This window comes from Ascaphus truei, chromosome 8, assembly GCF_040206685.1.
Source record: "Ascaphus truei isolate aAscTru1 chromosome 8, aAscTru1.hap1, whole genome shotgun sequence".
Classification (NCBI taxonomy): Eukaryota; Metazoa; Chordata; class Amphibia; order Anura; family Ascaphidae; genus Ascaphus; species Ascaphus truei.
In genome coordinates, this window is record NC_134490.1 from 83,016,676 (window position 1) to 83,035,079 (window position 18,404).

General features: G+C 43.6%; 1 protein-coding gene and 1 long non-coding RNA gene across 4 annotated transcripts in view; one reads left to right on the forward strand and one right to left on the reverse strand.

The window, feature by feature from the left end:
- LOC142502066 (uncharacterized) overlaps positions 1-17,415 on the reverse strand; it is a 65,414-nt gene extending 47,999 nt beyond the window's left edge. The window contains exon 1 of one of the 3 annotated variants that reach the window (XR_012803639.1): positions 16,111-17,415. This is a non-coding gene — a long non-coding RNA (uncharacterized LOC142502066). The remainder of the gene's footprint in view (positions 1-16,110) is intronic. The other 2 variants (XR_012803637.1, XR_012803638.1) reach the window with 2 other exon arrangements.
- PANK1 (pantothenate kinase 1) overlaps positions 17,210-18,404 on the forward strand; it is a 43,995-nt gene continuing 42,800 nt past the window's right edge. The window contains exon 1 of the mRNA XM_075612872.1: positions 17,210-17,760. Coding sequence (XP_075468987.1) covers positions 17,538-17,760 — 223 coding nt within the window. The 5' untranslated portion in view covers positions 17,210-17,537. The remainder of the gene's footprint in view (positions 17,761-18,404) is intronic.

Here is an 18,404-nt window from a genome sequence, read left to right on the forward strand (position 1 = left end):
TTAATACATTGTGTCCCACGGCAGCTCGCACGGCAGCACGCCCTCCCTCCGAAGCCAGCACCCTGAACGAGGCCTAAGACAGACGACACTCTCCAAACATGGTGGAGTCTAAGTATCATCGTAGACAAAAGTGTGTGCTTTTTGGAGAAGAGATGCAAGAACAGTTTCTTACATCTGATGCCGAGTTCATTTTATGCCTCTTCAGATGAAGCAGATTTGTTTGGGCAAATAAAAGGAAAACAGTACGGCGCACAGAGACGCAGAATGGGATCTCATTATAATCTGTGCACCATATAACCTAACCCCGAAAGCTGGGCAGATGGGGGCAAAAATGTAACCAAAGACATAGGAACAGGATGAAAATGCTCCAGTTGTGGGTAAAATTGCCTGGATACTTAGAACCCGGGGTTTGAATTAGTGTTGACGATAGCATATCTTTCTATTGCCCATGTGTTAATATGGATCACAGGTAGCCAACTCCAGTACTCAAGAACTACAAACAGATCAAGTTTTCAGGATATATATCCCTGCTTCAGCACAAGTGGCTCAGTCAAAGACTGCACCACCTGTGCTGAAGCAGGGATATCCTGAAAACCTTCAGGACTGGAGTTGGCCCCCCAAATATAGATAGAAGAGAACATGAGAGCCAATGAAAACACAGTGGTACTTTCACACCCAAAAGTATTTAATAAAAATGCTCCTCCTACATATTTGACAGTACACTGGAAGAAAAGACCTTTGATGTCATCGTATAATATAATTTAATCCATTAAAACTCTAATGTGGGTCTGCTAAATGATATCACAACCGGCAAGGAATCTGCAGTTGCAAAGTACAAATTGTTATGCTCAACTATACAATATGTAGACACTAGGGGTCCCTCTGGAGCTTTGGTGTCAACACAAATCTCCTTTTTATTTTAAATATGCATGACGTAACATTCCGTTTGTTGTCTGCGGCTGAATTTGGATATGCAATCAGTGGGCACTAGTTTCTGCAAAGACAATTCTTCAGGAATGTTTTAGCTATGAGGAATAATGGCAAAGGCCTAGTTCCACAAAGCTCTGTTAAATCAGGGCTCATAACGTGACATTACCCAAGACAGGAACAGGCGTTGGGTAACACCGTGGACTCTGACTTGTCAAGACCTTATCTGTTATCATAAGAATGTTCCCAAAGAGAAACTTTTCTCTCCAGAGCACTCCGTGAATTTTCTATTGCACATTATTTAAAAACTCATGATAGAGAAAACAAATCTTTTATTTTTTATTTTTTACATGGGATGGTTATTGATATATATCCCTTTTGTGGATATCTGCATGTGTGATATATTACATTTATAGAGCACTTGCTTTGACTTTCTATAGTAAATATTCTTACTTCTCTTCAATTCACGGATAAAACACAAAGGACACATAAAGTGCGATATGTCTGATATTAGATTATTGGGTGGGTATTATTACACTCGCAAAGTTGATGTCTAAATCAGGCTCATCAGTAAAGCAGAAATCTTCTAAGTAATCTTTAAATAGATGAGATAGGAACATAGCGTAATTACGCATGGAAATTCTTTATATATGTGTAGCCCCGTTCTTATTTTTCACTCCTTGTCCCTCTCTGTAGCGTGCCGCCGGAGCCAGCGACGGACCCGCCGGCACAACGCGAGGGAGGGGGCTAGTGCAGGGAGCCGTGCGCTGTTCCCTGATGCGGGCGGTTGCCGGGGACGCGAGCGGCCCGTTGTTAGGGCCGCGATCGCGTTGCCGAGTTCCCGGCGACTCGGGGAACAGGGCGCCGACATTGCGCAATAGTTTGCGCATGCGCAGTGACAAGCAGGCGCAGGGAAGGCCCCAGACAGATCGCGCATGCGCAGTACAGTGCCCAGAAAGCCTGCGAAACCCTAGCCTACCAGGGAAGGCTCTAGGCAGGGACTACTAGTTCCAGGAGCCTCTGCGCGCCCCAAGTGATGCCAGGGAGCCAATAGGGCTTAGGATCTCCCTGCAGAAGAAAGGATACTTTTCGCGCGCTGAGCCCACGCAGGCAGTTGGAGCTGGGAGCAGGAAGGGGGAGGAAGGGTGTAAGGAGCAAGTGGCTCCTGCACCAGGTAAGGATCCCCAAGTCCCAGGCAGGCCCCAATCCCCACCAGGGTAGTGGGTAGTACTGAGGGACAGGCATTAGGTTAGGGACTCTGCCCTTAGGTGTGTTAGTGTGCGGTCTTGTCAGTGTCACGGCTGGTAGTGCTGTGAGCGCTGACAAGTAGGCACAATGTGTGCAGCGGGTTGCTGCAGGTTGACTGAGTGTGTGCAGTGTGTTTGCTGCAGGCGCTGTTAGTATTAGCTAGAGTCAGGACCGGGAAGAGTTAAGGGAGCGGAGCAGGCTATTAACCCTTTAGTTCCCAGATAGGTCCTCACTCCCCAGTTTGTGGTGCTACAGGGACAGGCCCTAGGTTAGGGACCGTTTCACGTAGTGCCAGTGATAGATAGGGACACAGCGGACGCTGCGGTTCCTGTGAAGAGGTTCGGGCTCAAGTCGGGGCCCACAGAGACTATATCCAGGGTGAGATCGCCCTTGGCGGTCCTCGTGCAAAGAACCCGTTGGGATCAGACGGAATCACCGAGCGATGGATCCTTTGTGAAGCAGTTGCTGATCCGAGTACTGGAGTGCTCGGCAGGTACTTTACATCCACAAGTGCACCAACGGGCCCTTAGCTTAATAGTGACTGCGCAGTCACCCATATCCTCTCTCTCTGCATGAGTGCGGGACATTGGGTGGGGATCCTATGGACACTGGGTGGGATCACTCGGTGTTGGGGGAAGCGTTTGGTGAGACGCCTTGGTTATTAGTGTCTCCTCTGTAGAGGGACACCTGTTATTCTATTGTTGATATATGTGTGTATGTTCTCAAGTAAAAGGTATTGGTTATCATACACACGGTGTGCTAGTTATTGTATGTTTCTTGCCCAGGGGAATCTCACATCACGGGGATCCTGGGTAAGTGAAGGCGCTGCGCTAAGGAAATGTGTAAGTGTTACCCCAGGCTCCCAGCTAGCGGAGGCTCAGATCTCCTGGAGCCGCAGGTGTTGTACAGCGACCAGTAGTTCCTTTGGGAGGGTTCAGAAAAAGGGCTACATATGTATTAAAACTAGAACAAAAACACTCCCAAACATCCATTTAAATACGCATTGGAGCCCTCAGGCTAAAGGCGCAGACATCCGTGTCTCCATTCCGAACACCGTCTTCGTTTCTCTGCGTGACGTCACCTCCAGAGAGTGTGCACCGGAGTGGCGAAGAGGGGAAGGAAATGGACGTCCAACAGTCTCAGCTTTGTTTGAGGTATATACATCCACCTAGATAAATGTCCTGTAGTAGCTTCTTCCCTCTGGCTCCCATTAAAAGCTGCCTTTCTCACGTTTGGTTGGCACACTAACACCCCACCAGTGTTTCTGCTTTATATCCCCCAATGTCCCACGGTGTTCCTCCTTCCCAATCAAACTCCAGGTGTCCTCCGTTTTCATCTGTGGGTTCCGCCATCTTTTGGTTGGCATCCGACGTCATCACGGACCTCTGATATCTGCTCGCATGGTTGGCGCGTGACATAATCGCCAGCCAAACCTGAGAAAGGCAGCAGCGCCTGCCGAAACGTCACGTTGGCCCAATAAATATTTTTTTTTTGCAGAAATCCATGGTGCCCTGTTTCCTATCTGATTGCCGAAACTTGGAGTGCAGACAGGGATTCCCTGAACCAGGAGCACCGGTGAATATAAGAAGTTTCCTTATATTGGTATGCAGCAATATCTCTTATTTATTCCTTTAAAAGCAGACCTGGGTTTAGGGTAAGGGGTCCGATTAGCGGTACAGGGTTAAGGTTAGAGACTTACTTTGTGGTGAAACGGCCGGAGGCTAGCTGTACCCTGCGGCTGGCAGGCGGCTAAATGCCTGCGTCAAAATGGCCGCACTGAAATGTCATAAACCATGAACTTTGTGAGTGTAATAATACCCACCCAACCTCTAATATTTTCAAGTATCAGACATATCCCACTATATGTGTCCTTTGTGTTTATAATGCATACGCTTCCTGAGAGTTCCGCTCCAACTACACTCTGTATAAGACCACCCGGAAGGTCTCTTTACTGGAGCAGCATCTCAGAAGCTTAAGGCCTTGATTATACCAGATGCCGGCGGGCGGCAGCGCGATCTGGTCACATCACCCTGAGCTGCTGCCGAGCGGCATCTTTAGTATACACGGGAGACTGGAGAGAAGAATAGCAGAAGAGACAGGGAGGCGTGGTGGAGGCGTGGCTGTGAGTGGTTCACCCTCATTGGCTGAACCGTTCACGTGACGCGACCGTCGCCTCAAGAAAACAATTTTGAAGGTCTCTTCATGTGGCTGACGCTTTGCAGTATGTGTGGCGGGCGAGGTAGGTTTACTTTAATTTGATTACAACAATTTGTTTTTCAGTCGCGCCATGCGACGACGACGGCGATTTTTGGTATAATCACGGCCTAAGAAAAGCAGTTGTACAGTATCTTCCATTTGGATTTTGAGATTATATTTTGCACATATATAAAAAAAAAAAATTTATATGTATCATTATTTATTATTCACTTTACTATCACCGTATTGATTATAGGTATTTAGATAGTTGTACTTAGGTTTTCTTTGTTTTGTATTTCACTTTAATTCAGTCTACTTTATTTGGACCTCTATAAGACGCACTCTCCAACATGGTGGTGTCTATCCCGCGTTTTTTGGAGCAGAGTTGCGTTATATGTAAGAACAGGATCTTGCATCTGATGTTAAAGCAGGTTATGTACACCATTTAACTTTCTTCCCGACTCCTCCCACTGTCACTTCCGAGGCCACAAGCTGGGGCAGATGCAGCAAAATGGAAGCAAAGTACTTTGATTCATATGTGCAGGATATAACAGCCCCAGTTTTGTACTAAAATGGCCTTGATACATTGACCTGTATTTATTAAACAAAACGTTTAGATCAACGTTTCGGTCCTAATTTTGGACCTTTATCATGATAAACATATTTGACAGTACTGTACACTTGAAGAGAACCATGAGGTTTCAAAATCGTTGTACATTATAATTGTACCTATTGAAAACACTGATGTTGGTCATGTACATGGTATCACAAATTACACATTAAGAGTCTCAATTATACAATATGTAGACAACAAGGGGGTCTCTCTTGAGAGGTTCTGTCAATACAAATATACTTTTTATTTTAAAACCTGCCTGAAATGTAACATTTCTTCTGTTTTTTTCTGAGAGCCTGAATTTGGATATGCAATCAGTGAGCACTGTAATTTCTGCAAAGAGAATTCTTCAGCAAGGTTTTCGTTATGAGGAATAATTGCATATTATTGAGCTCACAGAGAAAGGCCCCTAGATCCACAAAGCTATGTTAAATCAGGGCTTCTAATGTGGCGTCACCCAAGATGGGAAAAGACATTCTGTTTCCTGCGTTAACATCGTATCGACAAAGCTAATTATTAACCTGCATTATCATCCAATAACCTGACGTTAAGTATAGGGTGACTAGATGTCCTGGGTTGTCCCGGGAAACACACGGTCACCCTAGTTAAGTATGTTTTTCCAAAACTCCTTTGTCCCGGGAAACACACGGTCACACTAGTTAAGTATGGTATGTTTTTCCAAAACTCCTATCCATACCCTGAAATAGGTTTGTATGTCAAGTTGAGAAACATAACAATGGGAAATAAGAACTGTGGTGTTACACCCATCCAAACCCTGTAAAGCCTTATTTTAGGGTCTGAGTAATGGCACGTTTAGGTATGACCTACCTAACAATGTTATTCCCGGCGTTAGCGGTAACAGACTTGAGAAGCGATGAAAATGCCTCATTTGCATGTAATTTGCATATTATTCCTACCGTCCGTTACAGCTATGCTCTTTACCAGAGAAAATATGGCCTAACGCTATGTTATTGTTCTTTGAAGATACACTTTTAGTATTTTGACCTTGAGTTACTGTAGCTTACCGTCATGATAACCAATTTAACAGAACTTTGTAGATCTGGAAGTGTCCTTCAAGATAAATAACACAAATACAAGTTACAGAAAAGTAAGAATACCCATTATCTCACTTGCATGCCGTGGTTAAGCTGCACACAGAGATTCTGACATGAAAATGTGTACCTTAGGTAGCCACATTTCACTTCTTGTCAATTCTCTATCTTCCTTGTCCCAGGCTAAGCGATACAAACTGCACAATGCAGCAGGCAAATGCTCTAGGGAATGTAATAACATTTCATAGGAAACCGTCAAAAATAATTATATAAATATTGAGCCCTGTAATTTAGGACTATGGAAAGGAAGACTTTGCAGATTTTATTCACACGCTTTTTTTATTAGCTGGCATTAACGAAGCTCTGATAAGGGATATCGGAGATCGATGCCTAGATACCTGTCATTGACTTGAGTGGCAGCTAACTCTGGATCGAGGTCTGACACCTTTAGTGAATCTCACCTGTTGTCTCAAGTGGGTAAGTAATATTTTAATGTTTATAATTCACATAACCCTTGATGATGTACTTTAGTGGGTAATGGTGTATGTATAAATTAAAACATTAATTTGTTTTAATAGCATTATAATAAATGGGAAAATCATTATAAGTAAAGTAATATAAAATATCTACAAAATCTCCCCCCCCCCCCAAAAAAAAATATATGGACCAGAGTCCGGAGATAAAATGTATATAGCTATAGTAATAAATTGGTACACAGACATTAGACAACAGACGACAGATAAGCCCAATGCTACATCCAACATGACAAAAATACACAGTAAAATACTTATATATTCTCTTGAAAAAGGGTCATTTAGATTAACCCTTTGGCCAAAGCGTTGTAAGCTTGCGAGCCACGACAAGGCAGACACCCGTTCGCAAGTCCTAACACTACCAGATAAAATACTAATATACCTCTATTAGGATTCCATATGAATTAAGATGCCAAGTAGCCGACAGGTACTGCTAATCAAATGCCCTTGATTAATTGATCATCAGCAAGTGTGACCACCTCTATAAAAGCCAAAGTTTCCTGGTTTGGAGCATTCAGGTGTGTGTTAACACAATGCCAAGGAGGAAAGACATCAGCAATGATCTTAGAGAAGTAATTGTTGCTGCCCATCAATCTGGGAAGGGTTATAAGGCCATTTCCAAACAATTTAAAGTCCATCATTCTACAGTGAGAAAGATTATTCAAAAATGGAAAACATTCAAGACAGTTGCCAATCTTCCCAGGAGTGGACGTCCCAGCAAATTCAACCCAACATCAGATCGTGCAATGCTCAGAGAAATTGCAAAATACCAAAGAGTTACATCTCAGACTCTACAGGCCTCAGTTAGCATGTTAAATGTTAAAGTTCATGACAGTGTCAATGTTTCAAATTGACAAATGGGGTTCAGTTGATAATAAGTACTTTATTTCAATACATAGTATAGTATGATCATACTTATTCAAATGTGTACAAGACTCTCTCTCTGCCAGGGAGTGTCCAGGCAGCCTCTTTATACATTCTTGGTTCCTTTGCCTAAAAACAGTTACTAGGTAGATTATACTAAACACTCCTTAATTCTTAAACCAATCATATTACAGCTCATTAAACCTGGTTTAAACTAGCCTCAAAACAGCTATGAATAGGTTCCAGGTACCAACTCTCACTAGGAATGTGGGCGTTACTTTAGGCACATTCGTAAATCAACTTACTGTCACGGCTCCTTTTATTCTCCAACATCTCCGGTTTGTTTGGGTATTTTTTTTCGAATGCCACGCACTTCACCGCGTTCATGCCGCATTCATGTCGAGACAGCGCCAATAGTACTGTAGTTATCAGTGAAAGTTTTTATACAGCACGCCGCCCATAATGTTACAGTAGCTTGCTTGTGTACCTCTAATACAGACCTCACATAACTGTGAGACTGTAATGTTGAAAACAGTTGAAAACAATTAAATAAGCACAGCGCTAATACGCTAATACTGTACAATGCACGCGGCCGCGGCTTTAAATGCCGGGACATGCCGCATCAAACACTGCTTCTGCCCGCGGTTTTAAAAGTCGCGCTGAAACGGCCGCAGGAGGCTAAAGGCGGCCGCCACTGTAGGAGTGAAATCTTCCATTTACACCAGGTACATCCTTACTCACAAAATGGATACTGGACATGTCTGACTTTACAAAATGGAAACTGAACATCACTTTCAATCCTTCTCCAGAGACCCCCCCCCCCCCCCGCAGTCCATTTAAAAAATATATCAACAGTATCTTCAATTCAGCAATATTATTTTGTCAACAGTACAATTAGAAAAAGACTGAACAAGTATGGTTTGTTGTGAAGGGTTGCCAGGAGAAAGCCTCTTCTCTCTAAAAAGAACATTTCAGCATGGCTTAGGTTTGCAAAGTTGCATCTGAACAAACCACAAGACTTCTGGAACAATGTCCTTTGGACAGACGAGACCAAAGTGGAGATGTTTGGCCACAATGGAAAATCTAGAAACAAAAAAACCCTGATATGCGCCATAGTAAAATATTCTTTTAATACTATAATATAAAAAGGTATTGCATTGCACTCACAAAAGTGTAGTCTTTCAATCACTTTGAAAACTCAAGATCTCCTGTCTCTGCTGTAATCTTCTCCAAATGTGCTTCACAGAGCACCATTATTCTCGGCTATCAGCCTCTGTGGTGGAAAACACCCCAGACATGCAGTTTGTATTTTCAGTTATTCTCGAATAACCTTTGTGGCCCAAATTGAAAAGGGGGCTTCAGTTTGGCATTTGGCAGAGCTCAGGGTGAGTGGTTTGATGCAATGTCTCCAAGATATATACAAATAAAGGCTGTCATGGGTAACCAGCCATTTGGTAAAGGGCTAGGTAACACTATTTCAAATACAGCAAGGTGTATGGCAGACCATGCATCATATAATTGAATAAAACATATTTCCATTAGTATGCAAAATAACCACATATTTTAAATACAAATGTCATTAGTATAAAAAAAAACATGTTGTAAAGACTGTTTATAAAACTAATACATGTATGAAAAAATTATACCATATTAATAAACAATCAATCTGTATATTTAGAAAAGAGCAAGAAAAGAGGGGCTCACAAATATACAAAGGGATAAATTAATATCCCTCATTCAGTCAAAGAGCCTAAAACACAAAGATGTTCCAAAATATTAGTGTCATACTTGATGTTTGGTCCTACATTATTAGATATCTGTGAAGCAAACAGATGTGTTGACACTATCATGCTTATAAATAGCATATATAACATAGCATACTATAACTAATGGATCTTAGATATAATAGTGCTTATATCCAGATTCTCATTGAATCCCCCGGGTCTTAGGGTGCCCACCTGGAAAGTCCAAAAAGTCTTGTGTCTACAGAGAATCTTGAATCAGATTCCCCCTCCCCCCGCCCTGCTAAAATAGGTGGGGGAACATGCTCAAGACCCATAATGGTCAAACCACTTGGATCTTTCTTTTGACATACAGAAAAATGTCTAGGTCTCCCATGGGTTAGTCTAGTCCTTATATTTTGTGGGGGACTATGTCGATCTTGTATATTTATTTTTATTCTTATGATATCCACACTGTGTTAATGGCATTATAATTGAAGTTATGTTTTAATTGATAGATACACGTCTATTAACAACAAAGTGCATCATTTAGATATTGTAACATATTATTACTATGAGCTGCCCAGACCTATTCGCTCATCGTAATGCCCGTCTATGGAGTACGTACTGTACTTCTGCCCTTGTCCGGGGTTTTCACCTCGCTTCCTCTTGCCGCTGTATCTGGAGCAACCGAGGTTACATTCTAAACATTTACATAATCACTGGTCAATTATTTACAAGTTCTTACATTAGAACCTGGATCCAATCAGATTGTACACACCAGCTATTTACAAGACTGCAAATGGCTGGTGAGTATCATCCCAATTGAAGATTGTTCTTGTATCTTTTTGTTTTGATAAGAAAGGACTCTGGTAGTATGAAATAATTATAGATTTGAATGATTTCAATGTAGTATTGTTTTTGTTCTTCATATACATTTATACATTATAATACTTCTAACATGGATTTGATCCCACATGCAGTAGCTTACTGCAGTTGTGTAATTGAATTACATGTAAATAATTAGAAGTAAACCTTTTCTTGGAATTAAAATCTAATTGCACTCTGTATCCTTTATTTTTGCTGTACAGAATCATTGCTGCTTTACCAATAGTAGTGTACACGCTTTGTATAAATTTACTTTTATTCAGAGTACTGTGTGTTTATATTCACAGAATATCAGTTTATTTAAATGTATTTTAATGTGCATGGATTTTTCACTATTATATTCACTTTTATGTCATTATATTCTTATTCTTCACATGTGGGTTGCACTTGTACTGTTGCTGCCTATTTCTATGCTACTTTACCAATCAATGTGAACTCCGTTGGGATTTTAACATTGTATATTTTGGAGCTTCTTAACCAAAACAGAAAGTGATGTTGGCATTGTTTACCTACTGTATATTCTGCTTTATTATACAGTTAAGAATTAATTATCATTATAGAAGTGACTGAAACATTCAAAAAGATTTTCAGTATTTTATTATAATCGCCTAATGGTTATTTTGCTCTCCATGGCTGTCCATAAAACAAAGAAAACAAAACAAATCTGAAATAAAGAGCACTGGCAATAAGAAAAAAATATGATGATTGAAATAATTATGTGGAATTCATTACCTATGGAGACTGTGATGGTAGATACAATAGATATGTTTTAAAAAAAAGGTTGGACATCTTTTTAGAAAGGAAAGGTATACATGGATATACCAAATAAGTAAACATGGGAAGGGTGCTGATCCAGGGAGAAATCTGATTGTCATTATTTGGAATCAGGAAGGAATTTATTTTTTCCTTATGAGACATCATTAGGGGATATTTCACTGGGGGATTTTGTTTGCCTTTCTCTGGATCAATATACTGTAAGTACAAATATAGGATAAAGTATCTATCGTCTAAATTTAGCATAGGTTGAACTAGATGGACGTATGTCTTTTTTCAACCTCATCTACTATGTAACTATGTAACAAGTATAAGTAATTCATAAGCGATAAATAATCTTGGTTTATTTTCAACTTTGGTCAGCGCAGTCACCTTTGTAACATTGTATTTGTGTAATAAAGATAGTATGCAAAAGATATCATGACAAAATGTATTGGTAGCTTTAGGTCTCAAGAGGCTGCCTGAACCTTTAACCAAGGATTCGTGGTTTAAAGCAGCAGTCCAAGCTGCCAATTTTTTATTTTATTTTATATTTTTTTCCCTTTAATATGTACATCAATACAATCCACACAATGATAAGTAATTCGCTAAGTTGCCGATCGATCGGCGAAGATTTGGCTCAAGGGTTCACTAAAAGCATGTCAGTGCAGCAGAAGAGGACCAAAGATACAAAGTTCTGTGGGGAAGATCATGTGACCAGGCAGTCACTAGATACAATTGGTGCACTGCTAGAGAGGGCAGAGCTCAAAGAGGGGTGTTCCAGAGCCTGTTTCAGAAGAGGAAGGGGATGTGACTTTGTAAAGGGTTGCTATGTAAACAAAAAATGCTTGTTACATTATAATACATTACAAATTTCATTCAGAGTTGTTGTTTTTTTTTTTTATAAATGCTACAAGTATTTTCTCATAGTACAGAACTGATTTATTTATTTAAAAAAAAAAACATATGAAGGATATTGCTTTTTCTGCATCTTTAAAAGTGGCTTCTAAAGACTGATCACAGACCATAAAAAGGGATCCAGGGATTGAAATTCAGTGTCGCTTTGGACAACAGTGATTAAACACAAAAAGAGCAGAAAGGGTTGAAAACATTAAGCAAAGGCGGGTTTATTTGTTCTACTGTAAAGAAATCATTGTATTGACCAACCTAAGAAACATCCCATGGCTCTACAGCCAATACCTTCACCTTACACCTGCATTTACAGATCCGCCAGACAATCATGCCACTGAAATGTCATACTGAGTAAAGTGGTAAACACCGTGGGCCTTTTCAGGTCATGGCAGCGATTGTGCACTTGCATAGCTATGTTACAATCTTATGACAGGATTGTTATTTTGTTTTCATGTATTTATAATGCGCCAACCTATTGTGAAGAATAGAGCAATAGGGGTGTAAATGCCATGCCAATAAAATGACACAATTAACATATATGGGAGCAGCAGGTAAAGAGGGCAGAAGAGTGTCCCTTGATGACACACATGGCATGGCACAGGATCCAGCATGCCAGGGGCCCTTGTGCCGTACCAGGTATATCATGCACCTAATGCTCATATCTCCATTTGTGTCAGCAGGAAGGTGGCGGCGATCATGTTATCGCTACCGAAGCAATCACACGGCCGCGGTACAAGGCATCGTAGACCCCTGAAGCATGAATTGGAGAATGCTGAACACGTGACAGTGCTGTTCACTTAAAGTAGTCGCAGATGTGTGAGGGGAGAGTGTGTAATATAGGGACAGAGAAAGGTACACTTACACAAAAAGGGAGAAAAAGGAAGGAGGGGGAGACCATATAAGCCAAAGAAGAGAGACAAAAAGGGAGTGTGCAAATAATACAAAATACTTGCTAGTCAGAGAGCGCGTATTAAATACTTGTAGCAGGCCACTGAAATCTAAAAGGGATGTGTGATCTCATCTGTGTTCTTGGGTTGCATCCACGCAGATATGCAAACCCAATCATTATGGTGCAACATCCCATTGGAAACAGTATGGCAATGAATTTGAATGGGAAAAGAACATTGGTATTTGCATCCAGTATTAAAAAAAACAATGGCTTGAATAACAAATTGAAATAATTCCCCTAGCAGGTGGGTTGTGTAACCTTGTGATACCACGAAGTGAAACCGTCAGTTTTCTATACATTTTCTTTAACTGAGTTCACATGCAGTTACTGTACAGTACGTGTAATCAGGGAATATAGAAGTGGCATACTGTCATTGGAATTAACCGCAATTCTTTTTCCCAAGATAACACTATTTCTCTGTCAAATAAAAATCAGATTAAAAAAAAAAAGTTATGGTGAGTAAAAAAAAAAAGTGACAAAAACCCTCCAAAAGGTGACACACTGAGTGCTCATTTGCATGTCATTACCCAGAATCCCTAGCTGCAGTAGAAGCATTGTATGCTAGGAGATAATGGTGACAGACAGGGTTGCTGACCTCTCTGAGTGATGTGAATGTGCTCACAAGTGGTATTTTTATTTGCTGCTCAAATAAAAATGAAATTCTCATATGCACAAAGCCTGCTTTATCAGGATATGATGGGACTGGTATATATTGATGGATTGGTATTTGACCCTTTCAGCAACTTCCGTAATTATTGTGGATCTAACAACTGCTTTATTCTAGTTTTGCAAAGGAAAATATCGCCAAGAGGAAAGAAGATATAAGGGGGGCAACGTTTCGGCGGGTGAGCCCCTTCTTCAGGCCCATTCCCAGAGATCAACGGATCAATGGTACTTCCCTTAAACCCTGAGAATAAAACCTATGTATCTGGAAGAACAATATGCAAACCCTTCATAGTGAGATAAACACTCAGGCAAATGCCAGCACAGATCAACTGGTCAATAGGCAAAAGGCTAGCATAAAGTATATTACATTCTATCTCTAGCATAAAGTATAACCTAAAGCTCCAAGTGTATCAGTAGTAAGCACCCACGCAATGGCTGACAACGTATGCACAGCTCCCAGAATGTCCAAATCAGTCAATACTACCAATACTGTGCAATGCTGCGGGAGAATAACTGTGATGCAAATTAAAGGGTTAAACGTAATAAGTGATTAATACTACAGTTCATATTTAAAATAATTATACCATTAATGTATCAATTGATATCCGAGATTGTCAAGTGACTGTTTGAAACTTCTATAAAACGTTGGCATCCCAGCGTCAGAAAACAACAATATCGTGGCCTTAAATTTCAATAATCCCTTTGGATACAAAAGGTGATTTGTGGCCATTATTCTCCCAGTAAAGCCGGGTAATGTTGGCAATTTGCCAATCAGCTTTTAGAGGTGAAGACCTGCATAGAGCACGTCTCCCCAATGCGGCTCTGGCTTGGGAGGGTCTGAGGTTACCAGACGCTAAACAGGAGCTGAGAACTGGGCGATTGGTCACTATCTGGGGAGATCATGAGACGAGGGACTATGCGGAGGGGCAAGGACCAGACGCTTTGCAGGGGATGCGGGGGCACAACATCCAAGAAATATTTACTGGAGGCGGGGATCCTCTAGGGACCAGACGCTGTGCATGTGGACCGGAAACTTTGCGGCTGAGCGGGATTTGGATGCTGGGACCAGACGCTATACAGCCTGGGGGCCGGGATTTGGAGATGATGGACAGGGAGGGGGTGAGTAAATCGCAGGACCCGACGATGGGAAGACATGCCAAATTTTCCTCAGGGGAGGGGGGGGTTATAATTAGTATTATTTAGTCATTAGTATGAATTCCCTAAGAGCGTGGCATTACTGGCCTATTATATGCTGGCTGTATTATAGGACTTTATTGGCCAGTAATACCCTATTCTTTGAAAATGATTACATATATGTAGCGCACTTTCCCCACTGCCTGAGAGATGTGTGGCTACAGTGTGTGCATATGGTGCAATACCTGTGGTGCACAGGAGATCTGAGGCTATGGCCCCGCTGCCTGCGCATCTGCAAGGCTGGCGGCGCGAGCAGCCGAGTCCTCCGGTCTGCAGAGAGCTGCAGGGGAAAGACAGGGGGGGCTGTGATGGAGGTGTAGCCGTGACTCTATCCGGCAGATTCGTCCTCATTGGCTGAACCGCTGGGGGGCGTGACCTAGCGCTCCGTCGCGAGTCTTGATTCTGAGAGGAGAAACTGTCGGCGCAGCACAGCGGCGCCCTCTCGCAGCGTGCCCGGCCCCAGTGTGGGGCGGCTCTTGTCCCTGCATCGTCCACCAAAGCGGGCGCTGCAGTAGCCAGCGGGGACCTGGCCTAAGTCTCCACTACTGGGACAGAAAAAGCAAAAGAAAACAGCGCACAACGCTCATAGTGTAGTATATCAATAAAATGCATTAAATGACAAAAGATCGGTAATCTGCGTACATCAAGTAAAGGAAAATCAGCACGTCATGGGACAAAATTACCCATACGGCACACCACACTGGGGTCAGGAACACCACGGGTCAGCAACCAACTGTTACTACAGTTCAGGGCAGTCCACGAGTCACCAGCGTATCTCCAATATTGGACATTCACTCTGCGTGTTACACCGGAGGTTCCGTCGGCACTTGATGATCTCACTCAAAAGCGCCACTTCAGTAAGGTATAGTATGTCCCAGGAATAGAGTCCCTTCTCACAGGCTTAATCCAGCCCGGCTCATCTCCAGCACTGGCTCCACGTGTGGCACCAGGAGTTCTGTCGGCGCTCGAATGACGTCACTGAAAGGCACCGCGCCAGTGATGTGGAGCGAGTCACGGCAAAGGGGGACTAATAAAATCAGTAAAGTTCAGAAATTGATATTTCAACGCGTTTCAAGGCTACAGCATGCCTCTTCATCAGGGTCCTGACCCCAGTGTGGTGTGGCGTATGGGTAATTTTGTCCCATGACGTGCTGTTTTTCCTTTACTTGATGTACGCAGATTACCGATCTTTTGTCATTTTATACATTTTATTGATATACTACACTATGAGCGTTGTGCGCTGTTTTCGTTTGTTTTTTCTGTTCTAGTTCTTGGTGTTGTTGAGCCACCCCTTTTAACAGCTGCAGACTGTTGACTTGTTCAAGTTCACTTATATTTATTTTTTATATATATCACATTATTTTGCACCTTAATATAATTACTTAGTGCACTAGTACGATTTATGGTTGCGCACTTCTATCTTTTTTGTTTCCACTACTGGGAACCTTGGGTATACCCGAGTCGGTAGCGCCTGCACCTGTACAGGATTCTATGATGTAGAATAACCCCACTACAGGACCCGCATACAATGAAACACACACTTATGAAAGATAACAGTTTTACTGAACATAAATAACCTAGGATATATACATACCACCAACCAGGCCACGCACGGCCGTACCCTCCAATGCTCCGCTCCCCACCCAAGGTGTGTGTGACAGCGCTGCCCCACTATAGTGTTTGAGTTGGTGCACTGATGCGTTGGGTACCTGCCGGGTGATGCCACACCTGGGCGTGCTGATGCCACGATGCTGGGATCCACGGATACGATGCTGATACTGTGAAGCCTCCGCCTCAACGTTGGGTGGGTCCCTCGTGGATTGCACCACCGTAAACAATGTCTTTATTAATGTAGGGCGATCTGTGTCTTGGACCACAATATTGCTAACCAGGGCAGGGTCCCTATCTGAGGGGCAAGTCCCTATCGCAGCCACAAACTATGTGGGAGTCTGGGCCTAGCTGGGGCATAATAGGGGGTATCTATCCTAGTGCAGATGCAACTGACATCTGCACATATAACTTACTCCTTCCTTGTCCCAGCTCCAACTGCCACTCTCCTAACTGTCAGCTCACACGTCAAGCACACCCAAAGTTCCAATCTCCCCTCAGGAGATTCCAGCAGTCCTATTGGCTGTACTGTGTCGTGTTGTGCAGCCCCTGGGGCTGCTGGAACCTTTGCGCAAACCTTTTCTGCGCATGCGAGCGCACAAACAAAATGGCGGCGCCCTTACCGGCTACCTGCCTGCAGCGGAGGTGAGGAGAGCTAAAGGGAGGACCGGGCTACATATACTTTTTAAAAACCCTGAATACTGCTTTATTTTAATATATTCCTATGTACAAATGTATAACATAGTATCATATCAACGTTTTGCTTATTTTATTATCCATACTAATTATCGAAATAATCGGCTTATTCAAACCCAGTTTTTTTTTTAATTGAATATTATTTTTCTTGTTATTTGTTTTAGGGCTGGAGTAGTTTAGTGGTAAGGACACTGTCTTCTAAGTAGGTGAACCTGGTTCAGCTCCCCTTGTAACCTTGGGCAAGTCACTTTATGTCACCGATTGCCGCAAGAGCAAAATGATTGTACCACAACAATAATCCTGGACACCCCACCCCTCTCCCAACCAGGTCTCTTCTTGTCATTGGCTTGCAGCCTAAGCACATCAGTGAGAGGCGCGTGCCAGGCTCGCGCGCACTGGAGACTGGGGGAGCGCGGCGCGTGATGTCACGCGGTGCTGCACCGGCTGCCCGAGCACAGGAGGGGGAAATCGGAGTAGGACGATGACCTCACTGGAGGCAGCGCGAGCCTCCTGGCGCGAGACGCGTGTGGGCAACCGTTAGCACTGGTCGCCTCTCTACCTGCGCGAAGCGGGCAGAGGCACGACACGCTGTCCCAGCGCGGGGGAGAGGGGGCGGCTACCGGGGCAGCTGTCCCAGCGCGGGGGAGAGGCCACCGGGGCCGCTGTGAGCGCAGGAGAGAACGCCCCCCTCCTGTGTCCGCCCCCCGCTGTGCGGTTATGGGGGACCGTGCACAGCGCGAGGCGGGCGCTGCAGCCGGGTCGCACCTGCAGAACGGATTCCACCCGGTTCAGACCCCGCCGCCGCCGAGCAACGGGGAAGCGAGCCGAGGCCTCGAGGAGCAGGGCAACCGTGCGCAGCCGGAGCCCCCTCACCAGGGATCCCCGGCCAAGAAATGCCGGCTCCGGAGGAGACAGGACTCGGGCAGGAGGAGCAGGCCGCGTGAGTGAGCGGGTGGGCACGGGCACTGCCAGCACCGGGGGGGGGGAGTATTGGCGGCACCGGGGGGCACCGCCAGCCTGGCCGCACCGGTTTGCATGATGTGACGGGTCATTAAATAGGGTAGCACATTATTGGGATTCCTGGGTGCTTTGTTATTAGTTTGAATCATTGAATCACATTTGCTCATATTGCCCATTTTCAAAATTGAATAGCAAAAAAGTCAATTTAAATACCTTTAAAAACAAAATGTAAAGGGGAAATGACATGTGGCCCGTCAGGGCTGTCTGAACCGCATTTGTAATGTCTGTGAATTTATAGTTATACACGTTAGAGATCACCATCTCATTTGAGAACGGTTTAGGGGTTATAATGTTTATGCATTAACAGTGCGCAGATGGAAGAGAATCGGTGGTGTAGGAGCAGTTTTTGGGTGGGGGTAGTTTACATAGAAAATTATGTTTAAAGGGGGGTGGGGGGAAGCTGCAGCACCCGCTGTATCCCCAGGTCCTGTCCCCGTGAGAAGAATACGGTGTCTTATTCCTCTCCTTCCCATTGCACCTTTTGGTGATTGTGCACCCTCCCCCTACTCTCTCCCTCCCACTCTTGGCACTGCAGACAAGGGGGAAGTGTCTGGAGCGCCGCAG